Consider the following 13,053-nt stretch of genomic DNA (forward strand, 5'->3'; position numbering starts at 1 on the left):
GGGGAGCTAGGGTTGGAGAGGATATATATACTGGACGGTGTAGGGTTTTAGTTCACGGGATTTACGGGTTTGCCCTCCCGCGCCTCTAATGGGCCTCCACGATTTCTCTTGAGAAAGCGCGGCCCATTTAAGATGGCCCCCCGGGCAAGTGTTTGATCCGGGCCTGGTTTAGGGTTGGGCCCAGATTTCCTTCGCAGTCCATTGGACTTGTTTGATGCATTGTGGGCTGCTGGCTTTGGCCCAAGAAATGGTTAATGGACATTAGCTGCGCAAGGCCCATCTAGCAAACAATTAACAACATGAAAGCCTGTTCTTCCACTACACTACATGAGAGGCTTTGTCAGAGGCGTTGGAAACCAAAAAGATAGCACATGACATGAGCTCTCAACTTGAAGAGAGGCCTTGTCTCTTCCTCAGATACAGGAGTACTTGTTGATTTTAATCTTTATAAAAAGGAGCTACCTGCTCTCAATATGTTGTCCCTAGCTAGACTTGTATGACAAATGATAAACTCATGTTTCGTGCCATCTTTTTTTTTCTTTTTTTGCCGGGTCGGATTTTTCATGCCATCTGAAAATGACGATGCAACCTGCGTATCTAATTATCTATTTACGTAGCCAAAGTTGAGTTGTGTTCATCTTTGACGGATGCATTTCAACAAGGCATTTCAAAAAACTTCCGTGCGAATTTTTAGCTGATTTCGAGCAACTACAGACTGGCAATCTTGCAGTAGGGGTTGCTTCAAGGACTTAGTCGACATGACATTGTTGTTGGCCGATTTCTTGTTTCCATTTCCAAGCCACAACTCAACTGCATGTGCCTTGGTGTTTCTTGTTGTTTTCTGCAATCATTGCATGTTATTTATCTCTTGCACTTAACATCGATCGATCGGCCGCACACAAATTTTTCGATAAACAATTGCATTATTGGGATCAATTATATTGGGGCCCCATGTCTCAGAGAATCTGCATATCCGATACTTAAAGAAACAAAATTATTGGAGACGCACACTCATCATAGCTAGTTGCTGACAATGCAGAACCAAGTGTCGAAACAATCAGAGACATCCAGCAGCATCTCGACCTCTGCTGACTCGGACAGTTAACTTCCTTGCCTCTCAGCAGCTCCCTGAACAAGCTAGCGATGACAACCAATCTGCAGTTTGCTCAAGCTATGGAACTGATTAAGCTGGCTGTGCCATGGAGTATAGGAGTTGTCCATTTGAGCTGGCACCTGGCAATGCACGTGTCAATCATCAGGCCATGCCAAGCAGCTAGCTCAAATCAGTGTGCTCATGAGTGAGCTGAGTGAGTGTTTTGAACTTTGATGGGGGTGAGGAGATTCCGGATCTCCGTAACTCAGCAGCACAGCCACCAGATGGAATTATTTGCTGGGGACTACAGTGTCACTTTTGCGATGCATACGGGAAACAGCTTTTAACACACGGGTGTATGTACACCTGTGTGCTTGCATGTTATCTAAATAATCATAAAAAAATATGAAAAAATTTGACAATATAGATTAATATAAGTTATATCACTCTACAAACATGCAAGTTTAAATTTAACTTCTACAAGTTGTAGCAAAAGAAACAAACAAGATTGAAACTAAGTATACGCATATTCATAATTATTTTTGTTATTTTTGCTACAACTTGTAGAAGTCGAATTAACTTGTATGTTTGTGGAGTGATATAACTCATATTAAACTATCTTATCATTTTTCATATTTTTATGACTATTTAAATGACATGCAAGCAACGAGTGTACTTGCACCCGTTTGCTAAAAATCTGCTTCGCAGTGCATACCCACAGTTGACATGGCATTGTACAGGTACAATGGCGCCAACTCGAGATCAGCCTCAAACTCAAGATGTGATGAGCAGAGGAGAATGGTGAATGCTGCTACTGCTGTAGGCCTCTCTCTATCAGTGACAGTGTCTGTGTCGTTTGTGCAATAATGGTACTGGTGCTATGTTTACGGTCTCAGCTCATGAACCAAGCAAGAACAGCGCCAGCTCAATAATGCTGGATCTACTGGCTAGGGCTTCTCGTTGTCCTGTGAGAGGCCACAACTTCTTGGAGGAAAAAAACATGAAGAAGCACCCACGTGGAGCACAAAAAAGAAGCAACAGTTCTTTCAGTTTCATCGGACAAGAGGACAATACTTGTATGGAAGAGATCGTTGAAATGGGGGATCGCGCGTTCGCTCTACTCCACCTGCCCAAGAAGGTGTGAATCTCAATTCACATTATTAATACACGTGTCTTGAATGCAGAAAATATTGCAGCTGGTCTGAAGTTAACATTACTCATAATTTTGGAGAAGTGAAGTTGATGTTTAAACTGCAATAATCAGCAACCCTCCAGCTTTCCAGCCAGATTAATAGTCCTTATCATATTCATATGGGATTACTAATACTCTCTCCAATTTCATAATTATTATTGCTTTGAATAATTGTACATAGGTGTTATAAACACTCTGTTATTAATTATTCGATGTTGTTAATATTGGTTGGTAAAAAAACCGCGAGCGTGTATAGGTAATGACGAGATGGATTGATTATTGGAAGTATATACACACATATCACGCGCCAACAACCAGTCAGCATCGCATCGCATCGGATCGGATCGCTTACTTGTCTATCTGCCTCGTCAGCGAAGACCAAAGCACACACGTGTCGCGTTGGAATCTCCTCTTGTGTGGGCCCCACCCCCTTGACGACGTGGCATGAAGCCGACTGCCTAAATGCCCGGAGGCAACCACAGCCACCCTTTTCCAACTGACTACGGTTTTGTTTGAGATAACGGGAAAGATTAAATATGAATATTTTTGTAGTTATTCAATATATAAAAGATAGAATAATTGTCTCATATAAAATTAAAAATATCCTATATAGAAATGTAAGAAGGTGATTTTTTTTTTGCAAAAGACATGTCAGTTAATAGTTAGAGACAATATGTGCATATATACAAACTGAGAGAAATCTAGGAGCAGAAAACTGCCGTAGTACGAATGCTTGCTCAACATTATTTACCTATAGGAAAATAAAATAAGAATACAAGTTCTCAATTGAATTCAACTCTCCTATTCTCATCCTAACCACGTGCATATACTACGTCCAACTTGCTTCAATTTAATTAGCTAATGCCATGTGACAAAATCCCATCAACATCACTAAATTTTGTGAAAATATTACGACATATTGTCTACCAGTGAGAGAATGCATGCCTCAATAGAGGCCACATACATATCGGTCAGTTTCAATAATTATAGCTTATTAATAACAAGAAGGCGTTCTTTTACTAAATTATTCAAACTATTTATTGTGCACCTCACCTAATTGCTAAACAGCGTGTGCTTTGCGAAAAGCTTCCATATATAATTCTTTTAGAGTAGATTTTTAACTTTGCAGTAGTTAATTTCATTGTTTATATAATTAGATAGCAACTAAAAATCATATAATATTATTTTTTATCACTAAAAGAACACGGCCGAATGCTTATCATTAATTCTTGCGAAAACAAAAAAATGTTGAATAAAAAGGAAGGAAGAACTAATGTGGTTGCGCGTTGGAAACTAGCCATCGCCATCAATTCACACAAAATTGGCACCAGATATCTGCATTATTTGTGGGCCACTAAGTCATCTGATCGAGTAACAAATAACTGTAATCATCTCTCCTCTGAAAGAGAAAGATAGAGACTTTGCGGGTGTACATGTAAGAGGAATCTGGTAATATAGACTTGGCGCAAATTTCAGACCGAACAACTGTCCCACGTGGTTCATCAGGTCGGTCTTACAAGCCTCCAGCTAATTTATTTTGGATTGGCTAGCAATCTACTGGCCTGGCTGATGAATCACTACTAATATTTAAAAAAAACAAAGGAAAAAATAATCCTTACTTAATTTATTGATTCTAGAAAATGGTAATGAACACTGATCAAGTATTCATCTGAAGCAGATTGTTCATCAAATTGTTGCCACGGATTAGCTAGCGAGCTGACTATACAGATCTATTAAATATTTTATTTTGAGAATTAAGTTAACAGTAGTTTAGCACACAAGTGATGAAGCAACAGTACGTAGCTTGGGCTAGCTAGTGTGGCTTGCTGAAGCTTGGACGGAGTATATAGCATATATACAAGCATCTCCTAGAGACCATCTTTTGGTTGCTACCGCCCCGTCACACAAACGTTAGTTCATCGTGCTGCTCATGCCGGTTCTTCCTCGAGCTGCTGAAGGAGGAGCTCATAGACAGGGTCGTCCGATCCGGCAGTTGCACAAGACCACATGCTAATAATTAATTGTTTCAAAATAGTTCAAACTTTTATTCCAGTTATATATTTGGGATTTTACAATAGAATCTCTGTTATTTTACAACACCACTTTTGTTCAATTTGGGATTTTATAGAATGAGACATCACAAACAAATTTCAGATTAATTGATGTATCCATTGTATAGTCCACGGTCTGGCTTTTGTTTCAGCTGTACTACGCTACGAGCATATATTTCATTATTCCAAACCGTTGTACATCTTTAGCAAATCTCAGATCGAGCATTTAAATTCATCACGTCAACAACACAAGTTCGTTCTTGGCTGAGGCAAATCTCGGAGGTGGATGGGGGGTGACGCCGGAGCTGGATGGACGAGACAGGAGATGGTTGCAGAAAAACGAGCGGCGGCGCCGGCGGCGTACGTTTTTTTTTTCCCTTTCTTTTTGCGTTTTCTCACAGCCCAGCCCAGTTACTCCATTAACCCTCCACCTTACTTAAACAAATGATGAAAATATCCGTTAAAATCAACGGTGATAAATTCATCAACTACACTACTACTTCCCAAGTGAAAGATACAGTAAAAACGTCTTATTTTATAGACGTTGAGCAAATAACCATCGGCCAACCTGGCTATATATATATATATACCATCATTTCATCGTAATTCATGCCCTTAATTAATTCTTCATATCATGTAAAGATGATAAAGACAGCTTAATTACACACATATGACAGCAGTATGACAATTAATTAATTAAATTGTTGTTGATATACTATGTCCTAATCAATGGGAGTGAAATAATTAGCACCGTGAATAGTGAGGAGTTTCTTTTCACCCCAGCATATATGCATATGCATCGTCGTCGTGGTCCACAACATTTTGATGGCTCCAAAATTTAATTAGTCCTCTCTTCCAATCGTCTGCATTATTGTACTAGTTGCTTTGATTTTATTGCCATTTCATGTCCATATGATACGTCCGCTACATAGTTATGTTAACGTACGTACCAAGCCTCCGTTTCCTCGATCCATCACAATGCCGTATATATAACGAACAGCTAGCTGCCGCTACAGTGGAATGCATGAGTGATCGATTATATATACCAAAATTATTTCTAACACGCAAAAGCTAGCAAACTTAATTTTGAAGCCTCAGTTAAAAGTTCATTCACACAATTAATTAACCGCGCCATATATACGAGCGATTAATTAGCTACTGAAGAGGAGAAATTAATGATGCCAGCATTCATCAAATTAAGTTGTGGCCAGTTTCTGCCTGAACAATGAATGACCAATAATATTGCATGGTTAGCTTCACCGTCGCACTGTACATATATGCCAAGGCAAGGTAACTAGACATATATATATCCTTCGAGAGATCGATCCAGCAAATACAGTGGATTTGTCTGCCGAGATAATGTACAGACGAAGCACCAGTATCTTATCTACTGCCTCTTTCGCTTCTCCTACCAACTGCCGAGATATGTTTGTGAGTATCGTTATCCAATCAATCGTCCCATATTCAAATATGTATCTATTCTATTCCTACATACGTCTTAGTTGATACCATCTCCTTATTTAACAAGCGGTATTCAAGTTATTATTTCTTCTCGAGATAATATATATATGTCCGAACGTGAAAAGCACAAGTTAACCATGGTAGCAGCAGCAAGCTGGTGGTCTTGGTTATTACAGGTGGACATGTGTCCAGAATGTGCGAATGGCCGGAACATTGCTGGTGCTGCTGGTTACTCCATTCAATTCAGAGAGTGTAATCCAGTCGACGGTCGTCGTGGCGCTTCTTACACATGCGTATCTGATTTTTTTTTTATTCTTATGCTTATAAGCAAAAATTTATATTTTAATAAATAATAAATTTATAATTGATTTTGGAACTTATTTATTATATTTTATTTTCTAGTACTTCTTTTATATCACTATAAACATGCTTATAAATATTTTATTTATATATTATTTTTTGTGTGTAAATATGATGTTTGTCTATTTCTTAAAAATAACTAAAAATGAACCCAAGGTCGCGATGCGATCACCGATCGAATGCGGACGCTGTCTGCTATCAATCTCGGAGGTAGCTAGCTAACCGACGAAGAAGAAGCGAATCAATTATGCATATGCAAATGTTGCCACTTGGCATAACAAGATCGAACGGCCGGCGATGTAGATCCATCGTTCGCAATATTTTTTTTTTCTGAAATTAGCTGAGTACTAAGTTATTAGCGGTTACTAATTGAGCAGAAATCGAGAGAGAGAGAGAGAGAGCTAGTATTATATTTTTAGAACAAATGTGGATAATGGGTAGCAGTTGGAAATAAATGGTGTTAGGTTATGTTGTTTTCAGCCTAACGTGAGAACATGTGCCTATGCTTAGGCCACATTTGTCAAATTTCATTTCATTTGCTTGTAGAGAGATCAGAGATGACCATGGGCAACGAAGTTAATTAAGAGAGAAAGGTTGAAAGAAGAAATGGATTAGTTTTGCTTGACTGGACAACCTATTTAATCGTGGCCACATATACAGACCAAATTAATGAGAGGGCAGGCATGCTGACAGAGCAAGCAAAAGCCATCGACGACACAAGAGAAGAGAACAACACTAATATTATGGAGTGTTTGGAAGCCATCGGCGTCGATCGAGTCGAGGAAGAAAACGCCGCTGAATTATTTGTGGGCCATGGAATCATTCATGCATCTCGACAACAATAATTCACTCTCTCTCTCTCTCTCCTCCCAGTTCTCTCTCATTCGGAGAGAGAAGCTAGGAATCCACTAGGTGTGACGTGGAGCAAATTTCATGCTGCTTTGCACTATTAATTGTCACCTTCCTTCCACGTGGCTGGTCTGGCCTTACATTCATCCAGCTGCCTGTGGCCACCAGTTGAAATTTTGGAAGATTAAATTCGACGAAGACATTGAGATCGATAGCTCCGTTCTTTACCTTCAGCTTATAAGTATTCACGAAAAAAGTGAATCTTAATTTTGATTTATGATTTTTATCAAAGTTTATTTCTTATTGTTTACTTCAAAATCGTTAAGAAGATATACACAGGGTGTGTTTGGCTCCCAGACTAACTACCATAATTTTCATTGTTTTTCGCGTACATGCTTTTCGAGCTGCTAAACATGGTAATTTTTTACGAAAATTTTCTATAGAAAAATTACTTTAAAAATCTTATTATCTATTTTATAAAATTTTATAATTAATTAATCTTGTACTAACTTATTACCATGTTTTTCACGCCGGATAACTAACCCTCATCATACTCTAGCCGAGAGTGGACATAATAATTTTACCTATAATTTTTTAATTACTAATAAGTTGTCACAGTTTATATTAATAAGCGTAAGCAAAACTACTGGAGGCTGGATTACTCCTAATCCGAATTCATCAACGTTGTCTAGCTAAGAATTCAGACCCATTTTTTTAGACAATGGATAAACATGCCTCTACACCAACCAAAGATATACACAGCCAAAACAGAGTATCCAAGAGTAGTTAACCCAAAACCTTAAAAGCCAGACGAACAAGAAGGAATTGAAGGTGTCTTGTGTGTTTTTTTATTACATGAAAGACGTAATTTTATATAAACATTTGAGAATGCACCCTTTAACCCTATGTTTAAAGAGATAAAAACCAGCGATAACTTGTTAGTTACATGCACGCACTATTCGTAAGCACCGGATCGAGTTTAATTAAATTCTAACAGATGAATTAGTAATACGTACTAACCTTCTTGCTCTTAATTATCATATATACCAGGTACTGTATAGGTGTGTAACCAAATTGTGATTTTGCTTCTTGGTATGCTACTCCAATAAAATTTGGTCACCCCGCCGACCAGAGAAGGCTAAAATTTTTTAAAAAATAACAATCATGCACATATATTAGCATATTAATTAGAAGTTGCAAATTGCAATAGATTGATCCAGGATTTTGGAAGGGATCGACATATAAAATGCTGAAGCTAGTTAGATCCGGACAAACCGCATGTTATATGATATTATATTGCATATTGCTGAGTTGCACAAGTTAACCATGTACGTATGATTGCTTGTGTCCTCCCTCATACCTGTTATATGCTATCTTCTCTATTTGACATGGTTAATTTCTAGATATAACTTTAGTCATCCGTCTTGTTAAAAATTACATAATTATTAATTAGTTTACTATCATTGATTCATTAATAATAGTGCTTTAAACATAAAACATTATTTTTTATATATATAAACATAAATATTTAAATATAAATTTAAAAGTCACTGGCATCAATTTAAAAAACGATGAAGGTGTATCCATAGTATATGTACATGTGCACATGACCGACTCTCTGTTTGGACTGGACATGCAGGAGCCAAAGGTATGCATGTGGACTGGGTACCTGCCTGCATGCTGTGCACAATGGATGGTATAATGCTGCCTGCTATGCATGTTATGTTTTGGCAGGGCATTGAAACTTATTCATGTATATTTATGTAGTGTACATGAACAGCATGCAAAAGAAGATTTAGTATATGCTAATTATATATTTAGATTTCAGAGCTGCAGGTTGAGGCTGCTACATAACCATGCATGGAAGATGGAATAGTGGGGGGCAGCCCACATGTCAGCCAGCTAGCTTAGCTGTAGATCGATATGATGCCTGGACCGACCCGACCTGGCCGGCACGCATGTCTCGATCGAAACACCAGATGGCCATCTTTTGTTTGGTCGATTGAAAAAAAATAAAAAAATAATTTATAAATAAGATTTTTATAATCTAAAATCACAAAAAAAAAATAAAAGACTTCAAAATCGACTATAAATTTAAATTTAAAAATCCTTATAAACATAAATATAAATGAAAAACGGGTTGCTCGTATGTATACACTATAGTTACTTTTCTCTAAGGGTTAATTAACGAAACATCCCGTGTTTTTTTATGGCTCCATAAATAATTGTGCTTCAACTCCTTAATTAACTGTGTATGACGTGGACTATCAGAGCTCTTTTAAGGTTTCATGCTCTAGCACAGTCTTTAACTCTGCACTTGTAACATTAATCGTAAAATTTCCAAAATCATTGTGCTGTGCATGGAGGCGAGTCAATTGGGAGAGGCACTTCTTCTTCTTTTTTTCTTTTCCTTCTGAATCTTTCTCTACCACAGGCAGTGAAATTACCGCTCATCGGCGGTGGAATCTCCGGTAATTACGATTCCACAGATAGATAGATTTATAGATTCCCCGCATGTGCGAGAAGGGACACTGGCAGGTGGGCCCGTACTACCCCGCCACGTGTATAAATCCGCATAATTAAATATTCCTACTAATAACGGAGTATTATATATGCAATTAGAGATAGAAAAAGAAAGAATTAGCAAGGGGCTGACGACTATAAATACTCGTGCTCCGACTCGGAGGCCTCCTCGCCAATCCCGCTCAGACGCAAACAAACTTTTTCTTTTTAACACTAAAAAGAGAGAGAGAGAGAGATCGAGCAGATTTGAATCGGAACCATGGAGACCCGAGACGTCGCCGGCGCGTCGCCGCTTCCCTATTCCTACTCGCCGCTCCCCGCCGGCGGCGACGCCGACGTCGTCTCCGGCGCCGGCCGCAGGCGGCGCCCGCTGTGGGTCGCCCTGCTGCTCTCCTCCGCCGCGGTGATCCTCGCCGTGTGTGTTCTGTCCGGCGCCAGGCTCGCCGGGCGCCCGGTGGTGGATCAGGTCGCCGTCCCGGCGACGGCGGAGGGGGTGGCGGAGATGGCGCGCAGCAGGGGGCCCGAGGCGGGGGTGTCGGAGAAGACGTTGGGGGCGGAGGAGGCGGTGAGGCTGATGGGCGGCGCGGCGGAGGCGGACAACGCGTTCCCGTGGAGCAACGCGATGCTGCAATGGCAGCGCACCGGCTTCCACTTCCAGCCCGAGAGGAACTGGATGAACGATCCCAACGGTGAGACATTCATTCATTCCAATTCCAATGTGTATGGCCGCATGGTCCTTAAATTTCCCATTTGTAAGGAAACTTACAGTTAAGATTCTTCTGGCCCCATTTATTTCTTCCCCAAAACAATAAACCTCAGTGGAATCAAAACAATAAATCATCGACCGAACATGCATGTTGATAATTATGGAAAAAATAAAAATATATATATATACTTGTTGATAATTAAAAAGAAAAGAAAAGGATGAAAAATAAAAAAGGATATTATGGAAAAAATAATGCAGGTCCGGTGTACTACAAGGGGTGGTACCATCTGTTCTACCAGTACAACCCGGACGGTGCGATATGGGGCAACAAGATCGCGTGGGGGCACGCCGTGTCGCGCGACCTCGTGCACTGGCGCCACCTCCCGCTCGCCATGGTTCCCGACCAGTGGTACGACGTCAACGGCGTCTGGACCGGCTCCGCCACCACCCTCCCCGACGGCCGCATCGCCATGCTCTACACCGGCTCCACCAACGCCTCCGTCCAGGTGCAGTGCCTCGCCGTCCCCTCCGACCCCTCCGACCCGCTCCTCACCAACTGGACCAAGTACCACGCCAACCCCGTCCTCTACCCGCCGCCCACCATCGGCGACCGCGACTTCCGCGACCCGACCACCGCCTGGCGGGACCCCTCCGACGGCGCCTGGCGGATCGTCATCGGCTCCAAGGACGAGCACCACGCCGGCATCGCCGTCGTCTACAGGACCACCGACTTCGTCCACTACGAGCTCCTCCCGGGGCTGCTCCACCGCGTGGAGGCCACCGGCATGTGGGAGTGCATCGACTTCTACCCGGTGGCCGGCGGCGAGGGCGTCGACATGACCGACGCCATGTACTCGCGGAACAAGGGCGTGGTGCACGTGATGAAGGCGAGCATGGACGACGACCGCCATGACTACTACGCCCTGGGCCACTACGACGCCGCCAGGAACTCGTGGACGCCCATGGACGCCGACGCCGACGTGGGCATCGGCCTCCGCTACGACTGGGGCAAGTTCTACGCCTCCAAGACGTTCTACGACCCGGCCAAGCGCCGCCGCGTGCTCTGGGGCTGGGTCGGCGAGACCGACTCCGAGCGCGCCGACGTCGCCAAGGGATGGGCCTCTCTCCAGGTATTTTTTTTCTCTTCATTAATTTAATCTCATTGTTAATTACTATTACTAGAGTATATGGCTACGTGATTCTCGAGGCATGCGCTTTTGCTGGGCTCCACGACTGCCACGTTGGCACCTGCATGCAGCCATCCACTTGTGAAGCAACAAAAAGCACGCTCTCTCTCCTGTGTGGTTGTCAAAATGTCGCTTAGCTTCATCCAGCAATTATTATGCATGATCCGGGCCCTCTAATCCAGCTACCGAGCAAGCACTGTTGAGATAGCCCTTTTGTAATAATTGGCATAAACAAATTGGTATTATTAGTAGTTGGTTTGGTCGATGGAGTTTGCTTGTGCCCAACCAAGCACTCCTCCTCCCAGCAACTGGCAACCTGAGTGGTAGCTGTCCTTGCCCATAACTCATGTGCAACCATGTGCATGCATGTTCTTGGCTGCCCTCCTAACTCAAAATCATTTGCATCCACACAGATTAACTAGCATAATTAAACCAGGTAATTAATTAAATTGGAAATTGGCATGCATGCATGCAGTCGATCCCTCGGACGGTGGAGCTGGACACGAAGACGGGGAGCAACCTGCTGCAGTGGCCGGTGGAGGAGGTGGAGACGCTGCGCACCAACTCCACCGACCTCGGCGGCATCACCGTCGACTACGCCTCCGTCTTCCCGCTCAACCTCCACCGCGCCACGCAGCTCGACATCCTCGCCGAGTTCGAGCTCCACCCGGACGACGTCGACGCCGCCCTCGAGGCCGACGTCGGCTACAACTGCAGCACCAGCGGCGGCGCCGCCGGCCGCGGCGCGCTCGGCCCCTTCGGCCTTCTCGTGCTCGCCGACAAGCGCCAGCGCGGGGAGCAGACCGCCGTCTACTTCTACGTGGCCAGGGGGCTCGACGGCGGCCTCCGCACCCACTTCTGCCAGGACGAGTCCAGGTCGTCGCACGCCAACGACATCGTCAAGAGGGTCGTCGGCAACGTCGTCCCGGTGCTCGACGGCGAGGCCTTCTCCCTCCGGGTGCTCGTCGACCACTCCATCGTGGAGAGCTTCGCGCAGGGCGGGAGGTCGACGGCGACGTCGCGGGTCTACCCGACGGAGGCCATCTACGCCAACGCCGGCGTCTACCTCTTCAACAACGCCACCAGCGCGCGCGTCACGACCAAGAAGCTCCTCGTCCACGAGATGGACTCCTCCTACAACCAAGCCTACGTGGCTTAGAAACACTTACCTGTAAATCCATCATTTTTGCCTGCCGCCTCCTGCAGCTAGCTGCTGCCCTTCTCGATTTTTATTTTTTCTTCTTGCTTTAATTTTTGTCTCTCGATCTCGATCTTGATCGATCGATTAATTATTATTACTATCTCCATGAGGATAAGATGCATCGTGGATCGCTTCCTTGATTCGATCCAATTGTATTGTACCTAGTGGATGATGCCATGGTCAAGCAAGCAATACTTCTGTACATTTTTTTCACATATGCATGAATCAAAAAGTTATGCAGAACCTCCGTTCCAACGTTTTGACTTTTCAAAAAAGTCAATATTCCAGTTCAGGCGCATCCTTGCAATCTTGATTAAATTTGGAATCGCGAAAATTCATTTAGAATGGTAATACATTCTTTTTAAAAGGCAAATGGGCCATGTGTAATTATGAACATACAACTCTGATATGATCAGATAAGTGCTTGTGA

At 42.9% G+C, this 13,053-nt stretch overlaps 1 protein-coding gene across 1 annotated transcript; it reads left to right on the top strand.

Moving 5' to 3' along the window:
* The first annotated feature begins 9,688 nt into the window (after positions 1 to 9,688).
* On the top strand, positions 9,689 to 12,878 carry LOC102701886 (sucrose:sucrose 1-fructosyltransferase-like). Its single transcript, XM_006646704.3, has 3 exons — positions 9,689 to 10,218; positions 10,494 to 11,365; positions 11,898 to 12,878. The coding sequence occupies exons 1-3, from the start codon at positions 9,789 to 9,791 to the stop codon at positions 12,579 to 12,581; spliced, it is 1,986 nt and encodes a 661-aa protein (XP_006646767.2). The 5' UTR covers positions 9,689 to 9,788; the 3' UTR covers positions 12,582 to 12,878.
* The last annotated feature ends 175 nt before the right edge of the window (positions 12,879 to 13,053 follow it).

Source organism: Oryza brachyantha, chromosome 2 (assembly GCF_000231095.2).
Source record: "Oryza brachyantha chromosome 2, ObraRS2, whole genome shotgun sequence".
In the NCBI taxonomy this organism is placed as follows: domain Eukaryota; kingdom Viridiplantae; phylum Streptophyta; class Magnoliopsida; order Poales; family Poaceae; genus Oryza; species Oryza brachyantha.